General features: G+C 37.1%; 1 protein-coding gene across 1 annotated transcript in view; it reads right to left on the bottom strand.

The window, feature by feature from the left end:
* Nucleotides 1-12,847, bottom strand: part of IL1RAPL1 (interleukin 1 receptor accessory protein like 1) — a 2,286,687-nt gene that overhangs the window by 542,908 nt on the left and 1,730,932 nt on the right. The window contains exon 6 of the mRNA XM_075335457.1: nt 7,702-7,776. Within this exon, the coding sequence (XP_075191572.1) occupies nt 7,702-7,776 (75 nt within the window). The remainder of the gene's footprint in view (nt 1-7,701; nt 7,777-12,847) is intronic.

Below are 12,847 nucleotides of genomic sequence, written 5' to 3'. Positions count from 1 at the left end.
GTCCCGGGGCAGCTGCGGCTGATATTCTCGGAGAAGGGGAGACATTAACCCTGCCCCCCGCCCTTCCCAGCCTGAGAATACCGGGCCGCTGCTGTGTGCTTACCTCGGCTGGATGGTAAAAATACGGCGGAGCCCACGTGTTTTTTTTTTCTATATTTCCATTTGATTTGTATGTGTATTCTATATGTCTGTGTGTGAGTGTGATGTGTGTGTATTCTATGTCTGTGATGTGTGAGTGATGTGTGTGTGTTTACTCTCTGCTCCGCTTCCTCTTCTTGTAATGACATCACTTCCCTGCGGGATTTCATGATTACATTGCAGTCAATGGAGTGAAATCCCGCAGAGACCTGCGGAAAAGAAGTGACATGCAATTGTTTTTGCTGCGGGAATCCTGCAGCAAAACATGCAGCTGTCAAATTCCGCATAGTGCGCATTGCATTTTTTTTTCCCATAGGTTTTGCTGGTGATTCACTGCAGAGATGTTATGAACATTTTCTGCAGCGAAACATGCAGCAAAACCGCAGGAAATCTGCGGGAAAAAACGGTAAATACGCACAGGGCCTAAAGGGGTATTTCCATCTCTAAGATCCTATCCCAATATGTAGCAAGTGTAGTAATAATAATAATAATAATAATATTAGCAAATGCCTCTAATTAGAAATGTAGTGTTTCACTCTTGTTCAGCCATGTCTCTTACCTCATGTGCAGGGCACTACAAAAGCTTAGGTATCCATGGTTATGACCACTAGCAACTAACTGTCCCTTTATGAATGGTTGTAAGTATGGATACTTAATCTGCTGCAATGCCCATGCACATGAGGTAAGCAACATAGCTAATCAGGAGAATTATACTACAATTCTTAATGGAGGTTTTTTTTATAATAATAATATTATTGGTATAAACTGTGGAGGAAAAGTGCAATAGGGTCTTACCCAACAAAACCATAAGGTAATAAAAGGTAAAAAACTCACAAAGAGTTGTGCCAGTCACAGCCCCTATACTCATATATAGCAAACGGTGAAAAAGCTGCAGCCCCGGGTGCATTGAATGAAGGATGAGGGGAGGAATCGGGTTGTAGTGCCGTGCTATTCACCACTCCAGAATGTATGATTGATTAGTGTCTTTTTATTTTCATGCACAGGTCAAACCTGTGCTTGAAAATAAATAAACATTAATCAATCATAAGTTCTGGAGTGGTAATAGCTCGCGATTACAACCCAATTCCTCCTCTCATCCTTCATTCACCTATTCCATATTGGGATAGGATCTTGGAGATGGGACTACCCCTTGAAATCACATGTCCCATTATATGTTTTCAGGTATAAGACAAAAATAGTATTATTGGTTACACACCCAAAAACTAACCTAATTCACCATATACTTTGAAGCTAACAAACACTCTATGAGTTACATTGCAGATTTACACACTGACCATACAGTAGGCCAAATAATAGTTTCAACAAAGCATTCAATTTTACAAAGATTTGTTTATGTTATTATGCCTATAAATATAGTGTCCCAAAAAAATAAATGTGGATCCCACAAAAAGAACACAAGCAAAAAATCCACAAAATTTTATTTTAGAAAAGCGAAGCAAAGAAAGATATATTGCTATTTAAAGGGAATCTGTCCTAAGGTTTTTGCTACCTCATCTGAGAGCAGCATGATTTGTGCAAAGAGGTGATGAATCCATTGATGTATCACTTACATTACTGGGTACAGCCGTTCTGACACAATCCGAATTTTAATATTAAGCCAAGCTGTCTCGCCCACACCAGACCCCCAATAGAGATTGTACATTGACAGTGAGCTGTATATCAGAGGAGTGGGGCATGCTGGACTGCCTTGCATGACATTGGCAATGATAAGGGTCCTGCTGGATAAGCAATCATAGCAAATAAACAACAGATCAGACCTTGAAAAGACAGGCAACCCTGAATTCTATGTTTTAACCCATGCAGTGCTGTTTTCAGATTACATACGAAAAATCTGCTGACTGATTTCTATTAAATGCTTTACTCTTTTTTCTATGATTTTTTTATTTTATATTTTGGTAATTATTAATTTTCAATCTTTTTTATTGTATTTTAAGTTTGAACAAATAAAACAGAAATAATTTAATTGGTAATTATTAATAATGGCCTGTAGGTCTCAATGTCCATTATTGGATCATTTACTCTACTCTTCTCCTGGTGTAACAGGTAATACCCTTCTTCCTTCTTTCCCAAATGCTCTATACCACCCACTATTGCAGTGACTCATCTCTGCTCCTTTGCTTTTGCTACTCATGTAATTTTGTGAATCTTCATGCAGAGTGAGTAAAGTGTGCTTACATTTATTGTTTACATTTTATCTATGTTACTGTTTTATACAGGACTACATTGCGAAACAGGATAAATGGCAAACTAAATGTTAAAAACAGTCTAATTATTAAAGAGAACTTATAAATAAAATTGTTACTATTTAATTTTAAAAAAAGATGTAAAAACATTAATAATTTTACAAAAAAAATTAACAAGGTGGGAGAAAAACTCCCCTACTTGGCAAAAACCTTTCCTTCAAATGAGCTGATTTCAGCTGAAGAAGCCTCGAGGGGAATTGCCTAGCTACTATCCTAGGCTTCCGTCACTCTCCAATTACTAATACTGGATGTTCTCAGCATGGACAGCAATGTTGCTTAAGATGAAGAGCACAATAGATGGACCTCTGTAGTAACTATTGTGCAATGTGTCAGCAAAAACCCAGCAGTCTTGATCGGCAATTGCTGGGATGCCAAAGTCAGCTCTTTGACTGCTGATGACCTGTAGATGCCAACTCCATAAATAATCAGGCAATGAGTTGGAATGCTTCCCCTGCGTTTCCTACTTCTAACTCCTTTTCTCATGCTACAGCCCTGCTTGACATCCTTGCAGGGGGACGCCTATGTCTCCTTTGCACACACTACACAGAACTAATGTTGCGATCATCTGAAGACTCTTGCAGCTTGCAGGATATATTGATTGTTCACGTCCCCCACCACAAGCAGAGGTGAGAGAAGAGATACTTCCAGCAACAGAAGTCACCTACCGAAAAAAGCTACGTGCCAGAGAAGAGGGTTTAATTTGTTTCCAGTACCTGTAAATGAGCAGTATACCTGCATCTCTATAATATATATGTAAAATGTTTGTATATACTGTATGTATAAAGTACATGTATGAGTGTACAGTGTATAAAAGAACTGTACGTGAAAGTGTGCAGTTTCTGCATATGCTGTCTAGGTTTATGTGCAGTGTCTATATATTATACATATGTATGTGTGCAGTATATATATATTGATATACAGTATCACAAAAGTGAGTACACCCCTCAGATCTTTGTAAATATTTTATCAAATCTTTTCATGACACAACACTGAAAACTAGACATGTTAAGGCAAAGTAAAGTAGTAAGTGTACAGCTTGTGTTATCGTAAAAATCATTGCCATCATTGTGAAAACCTCTGGAAACAAAGGTGAGTACACCCCTAAGTGAAGACGGCAAAATTGTGCCCAAAGTGTAAATATTTGGTGTGCTCACCATTATTTTAAAGCATTGCCTTAACTCTCTTGGGCACATAGTTCACTAAAGATTCACAGGATTCTCTGGAATCCTCTTCCACTCCTCCATGACGATATCATAGTGCTGAGGATTGTTAGAGATCTTGTGCTCTTTGCCCATTCCAGAATGCTCCAGAGATGCTCAATAAGGTTTAGGTCTAGAGACATGCTTGGCCACTCAAGCACCTTTACCCACAGTTTCTTTAACAATGGAGTGGTCATCTTGAAGGTGTGTTTGGGGTAATTTTCATGTTGGAATACTGCCATGCTGCTCAGTTTCAGAAGACGTTTCTGAGATATCAGTGCATGCAAAGATTTTTTTGTTTTACATTTGCACACTTGTCCTTGCCACTCATAATCTTCACTGCAGTGTATTCAAGATAATGGCACCAGAGATCACGGTACACACATGCATGGACTCTGGTGCCATTTTAATGAAGCCATAATTACTGTGGCAATGCGCATGCGGTGCCAACAAAAGCAATGGCATTGAGGCCTGGTATTCAAATAAAAAAAGGGGGCAAGCCAAGAGGATGCTGCCGGAGGACTTTACAGTGAAGACCCATAAAGGCCCACTACCGTTGCACCTTTCAATCAAACTGCAGTGCATTTCTACAACTTTGATTAAAGATATTCCTCAATCAAGCATCAAATCTTCCTACAACAGGTATGCCTGGATTCCGCACCTTACTGTCTATATGGCACCGCCTTTAGTTCATATCACAAAATCCTGGTGTTTCGTTGTCTTTAATTTATATTTTCCAGTACTGTATGCTGAAAAAGAGCCCCACAACATTATTCTCCAACATGATATGCAGTGCCTTTTGGCCTCTACACATGGTGTGTATTATGGTATTTAAAGATTTATTTTTGGTCTCATTTAGCCAGACTATTCTTCCAGTATTTCATAGACTTCTGAAAGTGTTTGTTGAACAAACTTTAAACTAGCTTGCACATTTTCTTTTTTTCAGCAATGGAGTCTTGCATGGTGAGCGTGTGTACAAGCCATGGAGATTGAGTGCATTACTAATTGTTTTCATTGAAACAATTGCTGATTCCATATATTTCTGTAGCTCTCTACATTTTTCTTTGGCTCTTGGACAATTCTTCTAATAATTCTTTTCACTTCTCTCTCCAAGGTCTTGTGGGGAGCACCTTGTCATGGCCATTTTATGGTTAAATTATGTTTTATCCAGTTTTGAATTATGACCCCAATAGTGCTCACTCGAACATTCAGTATTTTACAAACTCTTCTGTAACCAATGCCATCAGTATATTTTTACAATAATAAGGTTGCAAAGGTCTTTTGACAACTCACTGGTTTTAGCTATCATTATATTTTCCTTGTGTGACGTCTTAAAAATAAGAAACCTTTATATAGGTCATCAACTGAACACGTTGGTAGTATTTTTCATTAAGTGGCAAGATTGCTTTCTAATTAAGGCCATGTCACACACAGAGATAAATCTTTGGCAGATCTGTGATTGCAGTGAAATCATGGACATATTGTTCCATTTGTACACAGCCACAAACCTGGCACTGATTGTCCACAATTTCACTGCAACCACAGATCTGCCACAGATTTATCTCTGTGTGAGACAGGGCCTTTACAGATATATTTTGTATTCTAACTTTCCATGGATTTTTGCAACTCACTTCATGTGTTCAATACTTTTCCCTATGACATTTCTCTTTATCACGCATAACTTTTTATATAAACATTTACGGTATTAATTCTTTGCCCATGTGGATTGGATGGGTTATTTTTTCCGACATCTGATGAGAAAGTCATGTCAATAGCAACTTTAGAAATTTAGTTACTTAGAAAATTAGAGATGTGTTTAATTCTTATTTTACTCATTGTATATATTATAACTTTATAAAATATTTTCCAACGCACCATTTGCAACATATGCAGCCTACGCTTAAATTCCGAAGAGTATACTGGCATTTAAGCTAAAATAGTTACGAGGAGCATTTTAGATAAATTACAGACTTAGCCAAGCGGCTTTCATTTTCCATTTGCCATCCTTCATTCTTTCTACTTTAGAAATACTGCACATTCAAAAAAAGTTTTTATTACTGTACTCTAAAACTCAGAGATGAAGAAACTATGAGCTATCTATTGCTAATTACACCATTAAAACACAGTTCTGTGCTGTGGAAAGTGCAACCAGGAAAATGCATGTCCATTTGTCAAAGATGTTTTTTGAAAGCAGAGCTAATTTAAACAAAAGATTTGCAAGTGTTCTATTGGTTCTGGTCCTTTGTATTCAACTTTTCTCCATTTATCTTTTGTGACTTTTTATGTAAAATCATTTAAACCACTTTTTCTTTTGTCTTCTCTTTCATTTTTTAAATGTATTGGAAGCTTTATAGCCCTTTACAGCAAAAAGTGAAACAATGGAATATAGAACAATTTAATTGCGCTAGCAAAGTTCCTTAGCATATTCTTGTAATATTCATATGTAAAAGATAAAACGTTAATAGCACTAAACATGGTTAATAAGTTACATTTTTATAATGTCGATACAATTTTAATTAGAATTTGATAATGATGGTAATTGTAATTTTCATCATCATCATTCATTAAAACTCACTATCTTTATACTGGTAATAACTGCCATAAACATTAAAAGTACCTTTGCTAACTCCTAAATAGTAGTAATATATTTTTTTCAAATTAACATTTAACTAAAATTTATTTTCAAATGCACAAAAGACATTTGAGATGAAGTAGTTATAATTAAAAGTAAAAAAATAATTGAAAGTCCATGGTCCTAATAGTTTCTTAAGAGCTGAAGCCTGCTAATACTTTTGGGTAAGATATTAAGCAAATTTTAAGATAAAATAAGACATTTTGTAATGTATTTAATGGAACAATTCTCAGTGCCAAAATGGTCATCAAACCATGTAGTTGTGTTGCCAATTTCATTGCATTAATGCTGTATATTTGTCATGAAGCAAAAAGTGAAATCCTTAATTTTCCATAAAAATTTGTCTGGGATGATTTTTTATGCAGCGTGTGGCTACGATTTCATAAAATGTCAATCAATCACTTCTACTGTAATACACAGCATTAAAAAGGATTAAGAATAAAATTGTAACGTCCATCTCACAGAGGAGTGAGGAACTAATCACTAGAGATGCAGTATACAGTCAATACACTAAGTGGCACTAGGGATACTAGAGACTGAGGGAAGTCAAGCAGGTCATGGTCAAAACTGAGAGGACGCGAAGAGACTCAGGGAGCAGACAGGAGTGAGGTTGTGAAACAAGCTGGGGTTCAGGTAACCAGGAGAGTGCATACAAACACAAGGGACAGGCAATGAGTAGTCAGGAGGAAAGCCAAAGTCAGGAGAGAGACGGGAATAGAAAAGTCAGGGGGAGCAGGCAGAGACAAGTTAGAGGTCAGTCCGGGATTGAGCACCAAGATCAAATGCTGTAACCAAGAGCCGGGCGCTTACCGCAACATAACCAGAGAATATGACTGGTGCCGCTCCGGACATAAACACTTCCAGATAAAGCAGAGCAATTGCCCAAAAGTGGTGTGTGTGAGTCAGCCCTTTCCACCACCGACGAATGAACAAGTGCAGGGAATGGCCCATCACAGGGCAAAGATTAACATGATTACCGCACACAAGAGGATACAACAAAACATCCCGGCACAGGAGTCGCACCAGTTAGGGCCGAGACAGAAATAATAAACGAGAACACATTGATGAAGGTCTACATTAACCGAAATGTTTGTGCTTATGCTGTATTTATGCCTTATTAGATAGGAAAGAATTTATAAATTTAATAAAAGTCCAACCATGGCCATATTCATGACATTTTTCAGCATAAAGTTATCTTTTTCCTACTCTCCCCCATTTAGAAATGAGCACTTGCCCAAGCAATCATGAGTTATTTTAATGTGGGAGAGAAGAATGCCTCTACCAGAGGCAGCAGTTTACCTCCCGATAATGTCATCTGTTTGAGGAGAGTCAGGAGTCCCCTGTGTATATCAGATTGACTCATATATAGATCAGACCAGTGAGTTTGGCTGTTTAACTGATTTTCATTTAGTTGGGGCATAAATACAACATTCATTGTAAGATGTTTAAAAAGAAGTTAAGGACTTACCTATCTGAGCTTCTTGGATTGTCAGCTTGTTTTCTGAAGGATGGAGTAACTTTGGTGGTTTATCGGTCAGTGGAGCTGAAAGAACACAATAAAATGTTATCCTAACATAAAGTTTTGTTGTCTTAAACAGTATGAGTAAAATGGTAGATTACACAAAGTCTCAAATAGATTAGACCAGAATTTCATTGATGAGTGAAGTTTCAACTAAAGTTAAACAAGAAGAAGCAAGAGGCCATAATATTGTAGTAGGACAGGTAGTTAAGCAGGCAAAAAAATTGTTATCCTGCCAAATCAATGGATTGCTTAGTAAGTAATATTACAGAATAAGCATTTGGTTTCATTGTTAGGGTATTTTCACACAATTTGATACCACATTTACCAACTTTTTTGCCACAATTTTTCCAAATTATAATATAATTGCATTGTTTTGACTGCAGTTTTCAATAACTGCAGCAAACAATGCAATGTGGCCGTACTTTGCTAATTTAAGGCAACTGAGATTTAAAATGGATCTAAATAAAAGCTATCCAGTCTTTTGGAAACCTAATAATTCTAAACAGATTTGCTTATTTCTACCGAATATCTATCAGCAAAATATATTTGAAATAATTGACATTATCTAAACATTACAAATGTACAGTGACATCATTTAGTAATTAGATACCTTTTGAGAACTAATTATTTCCAAATTGTGGGAACTAGATATATGGAATTAGATCATCTACTTAAGGATTTTCAAATGCTAGAAAATTCATGTTGTTGAAGCGTCTTATTACTTTTTTGATTTTTGTAAAATGCAGTTAAAGGTTCTCAGTGCAACCAGAACCACGAGTAGTTGTGAGTGTATATCTATAATCCATGCCTAACTGTCCTAGCATTTACTAGCATACATAAAGAGATCTTTAGAAAAAGTATTTTTAAAAATCATTTAAGAGATGCTAATGAGGGCTGTGACTAGTTGCAGAGGCGTTAGTTCCTTGGCTACTCAGCCCACTTATTTTGTTATCACGACCCTGGGGCATGCTATCATGCTTTACAATGCTAAGTTCCATTCCAACACAATAAAAAGACGTGCATGCACGTCATTATTATATTGTTGACGTATTTCTTTACTGATACTGGTTTCGGGGAAAACAATTTGGTCTTGAAGGTGGTACTTTGATGTATTTCAGCACTGATTTTGGTTTTGGTAATAAAGTTCTTTACTAATGGGGGTTGTGATGGTGTACTTCTGAACATAGGGTGGTTCTAGTGATGTATTTCTGTACTACTGGTAGTTCTAGTGTTATATTTTTGTATTATTGGAAGTTCTAGTGAGATATTCTTGTGCTGTTATTGGTCTGATTTTTTACACATGTGGCAATCCATGACTTGTAAGATTATGTGATACATGGTCTTGTTAATAAAGTATTATGCCACGTGAAAAGTTAAGGGTTACTACTTTCATATCTATGTTAGGAGTATTAAATGGTGAATCTACAAGCATGCACACTACCTGCTTTCAGGAATCTCTTACATTATGTGCATGAGGTCATTTAACAACAAGTATGTGATTTGCATACATACTGTCACGTGGTAATTAAACGTGAGCTGCCTCACTCATTTTGCTTGTATTCAGTGATGCCAACAGCATCTGTTTGGAGTGTGGCCTGAAGTATGCAAACAGTATACTTGTGTTCACATAACTGCCCACTCTTGCTGCTAGTATGGGAACATCCTGACAGTGTGCATTGCGAAAGTTGTAAGAATTCCAAATTTTGCAGCCAAATAGAGTGTCTACACGCTTTCATCACAAGCACGGTAGCATACTTGTAGTATACTCACTGTCAGGATTCAGTTCTTCTTGCAGGGACCAGCTGTCATTACGTGAGCACTTGTATATAATTTTCATAGTTACAGTCATGTGCTGACTAACATCTCTTGCTTTTCTCAGTGAAGCAGGGTCTGTTGTATTTCAATGAACATTAAGACATTTATGAAGTGTAGCTCATAGGCTTGTAACTGTAAGGCCTCTTTCACACATCAGTATTTTGCATCAGTGTTTTATCAGTGTTTGGATGCCAAAACCAGGAGTGGAACTTAGAGAGAAGAACTATAATTGAACGACTGACACCTGTTCTGTGTTTTGGAGACTCTCCTGGTTTTGGCATCCAAATACTGATGGCACACTGATGCAAAATACTAACGTGTGAAAGAGGCCTAAGCATGTAAACTGCATACGAATCAGCAACCACATGACAACTGCACAGACCCATTGAATAGTGACTTTAAACAACTGTTATGGTCAATATTATCAAATATATATATATATATATATATATATATATATATATATATATATGTATATGTTTATATATATATATATATATATATATATATATATACATATCTCTGTTTCAGCATAATAATTTTGTGATATATGCATGAAGGGAGGCATGGAGAAATTTTTTTTATAATTTGTGATAGCTTAAATAAATAAATTGTTTTTTTTGCACTTATATATTTAAAAAAAAAGTAGCCCAACTTTTACTTATAACAAATTTCTATCAAAAGTGGACCTTATTATTATAAAGTAACCTACTTCTCTTTTGAAATCAATACATCCGGATATAAAAAGAACAAACCCTTAGCGGCTAACTAAACAACAGATGGCACTTGCCAGTATCACTAATAATCAAAGAGTACAGCTGCTTGGATTACATTTTACAGTATTTAATGAAAAAATATTGTATATAATTTTGATCATATTTCACTCCCTATCGAATCCCTGTTGTTACCTTACTCATATCTTCTTATGATCCAATTTTACAAGACCAGCTTTATCTAATGAATACCATAAAAATATTTATTTTTAAAAATTAATGTTGCCATTTACAAAACAGACCTTTGATTATTATCTAATCCATCCACAGTTATTGTCTTTTATATGAAGGCTATATACTTATAGGACTTAAGGCCCAGTCACACACAATGACTTACTAGCAATCCTGACAACGATACGACCTGATATGGATCGCTAATACGTAGTGTTGAGCGGACCCGGATCTGAAAAATCCGGATCCACACGGTTCGAGGTTCTGATCCGAGTCCGACCACTACCCGGGATCCGTGGTGCACGATCCGGATTTTTTTTTCTCTCTCTCTCTCTCTCTCGTCCCGGATCCAACTCCCCATTCATTTACATAGCCGCGGATTCCGGATCGGATCCCGACTTCAGCGTCAACCCGATCCGGATCCGTCGGACCCGGATTATAGCCGATCCGCTCAACTCTACTAATAAGTCGCTGGGAGGTCGCTGGTGAGATGTCACACAGTCAGACCTTACTAACGACGTAGTAACGATGAGTGACCTGTATAACGATCTCGGCGGTCATTGGGACCCTTCCACAGCAGCACAGGAGGTCGTTGGTAGGCGTCAAACACAGCGATGAGTCCTACCCAGCAGGACATCGCCTTTGAAGAAAATGGTATGGACCATTCGGCATGGACTAGCGATATTACAGCAGGGGCCTGATCTTTGGTAGGTGTCACACATAACGAGATCGCTGGCGAGATTATTGCTACGTCACAAAAACTGTGACTCAGCAACGATCTAGTTAGCAATCTTGTTGTGTGTGATGGGGCCTTTATTCAGGACACATTTGTTTGTATAAAAACAAATACAGCTGTTTGCTCTTGTGATGCCTTTCTGTCAGTGTCCTGGTCTTTGTTAACAGACTATGATGATGACATAAAAACAATGCCTATAGTGCAGTTAACTACTTGAGTCAATAATTGGAACAGGGACTTCTGCTAATGTGTATAGCATGAGCCATTAAGTCCAGTGATTGGCAGCAGCAGTGCACTGTCTTTATGACATTGCCATTGCAGTCTGTAAACAAAACTGAGCACTGGCAAAGACGCATCATTGGACTGGAGGAGGGTAACGCTTATGTTTGGTATTCTGAGCTTAACATGAGGAAAACAATTATATGAAAAAAAATCTTTAAAAGCTGAAAATCCATAGTCACATTTTGACATATCGCATAATAGGAAGTTCATTTTCCAGGTATTTGAACAATATTACCCTAGTAATATACTAAATGCTTGAAAAAAATTCAAAATAAAATACATTATACTCATCAGTATAATAAAAATACTAATATTTATTCATTTATATAGCACTATTTATTCCATAGAACTTTACATACGTCAGCAACACTGTCCCCATCGGGGCTCACAATCTAAGGTCCCTATCAGTATGTCTTTGTAGTGTGGGAGGAGACTAACGCAAACACAGGCAGAACATACAAACTCCTTGCAGATTGTGACCTTGGTGGGATTTGAACCCAGCACTCCAGTGGTAACCAGTAAGCCAGCGTGCCACCCATATGGCACCCATAGAGGTCTAAGGGTGAATTCAGATGACTGCATAAATCAGACTGAGATCAATCCGCAATGCTCGGCCCACGGCTCTTCTGAGTGGAGCATGAAAGCTGCATAGAAATATACTGTGGAGAGTCCGATCTCAGTCTGATTTATTCATTCATCTGAATGTACCGTAAGATAGGTAACAGTATTCATCAAATATAGCATTATGGGATTGTTCAAATGAAGCATTTCTTCTAGGGGAGAATACCATATATATACATCGCCCTACAGAGACACCATAAGATTGTGAAGGTAGCACAATCTGTGCTACAGAGCACTATGGATTTGTGAATATAGCACAATCTGTATTATGGAGCACTATGGATTTGTGAATGTAGCACTATCTGTTATATGGAGCACTATGTATTGCTTGAGCCCATGTAATGCATACAGAGCCATTTGCAATGAATACATATAATTAAGTGCTGGGGATGATACCTTCATGAACGGATCATGATCAGATCATTGAACTGACTTGCTAATAAACTATTCCTATAAAATGGAGAATGAATGAGTTGTGTGAGAGCCCTGTCCACTGTGCTAAGCAACCAGGAAGGAAACATTAACCTACATAAAGTGATACATATGTACTTTGTCTTTTTCAAAAACATGTTCAATAATGACCTATAATGTACTTTTTTAGCTTCATTACACCAAACCAAATGAGTTGTAAATTCCATAACTATAACATCTGTTTCCATAATCGGTCTGACTAATAGAACAAACATTATATGGT

Source organism: Anomaloglossus baeobatrachus, chromosome 2 (assembly GCF_048569485.1).
Source record: "Anomaloglossus baeobatrachus isolate aAnoBae1 chromosome 2, aAnoBae1.hap1, whole genome shotgun sequence".
Lineage (NCBI taxonomy): Eukaryota > Metazoa > Chordata > Amphibia > Anura > Aromobatidae > Anomaloglossus > Anomaloglossus baeobatrachus.
The sequence above is the reverse complement of the archived record's forward strand: the minus strand, read 5'-3'. Positions and strand labels throughout refer to the sequence as shown.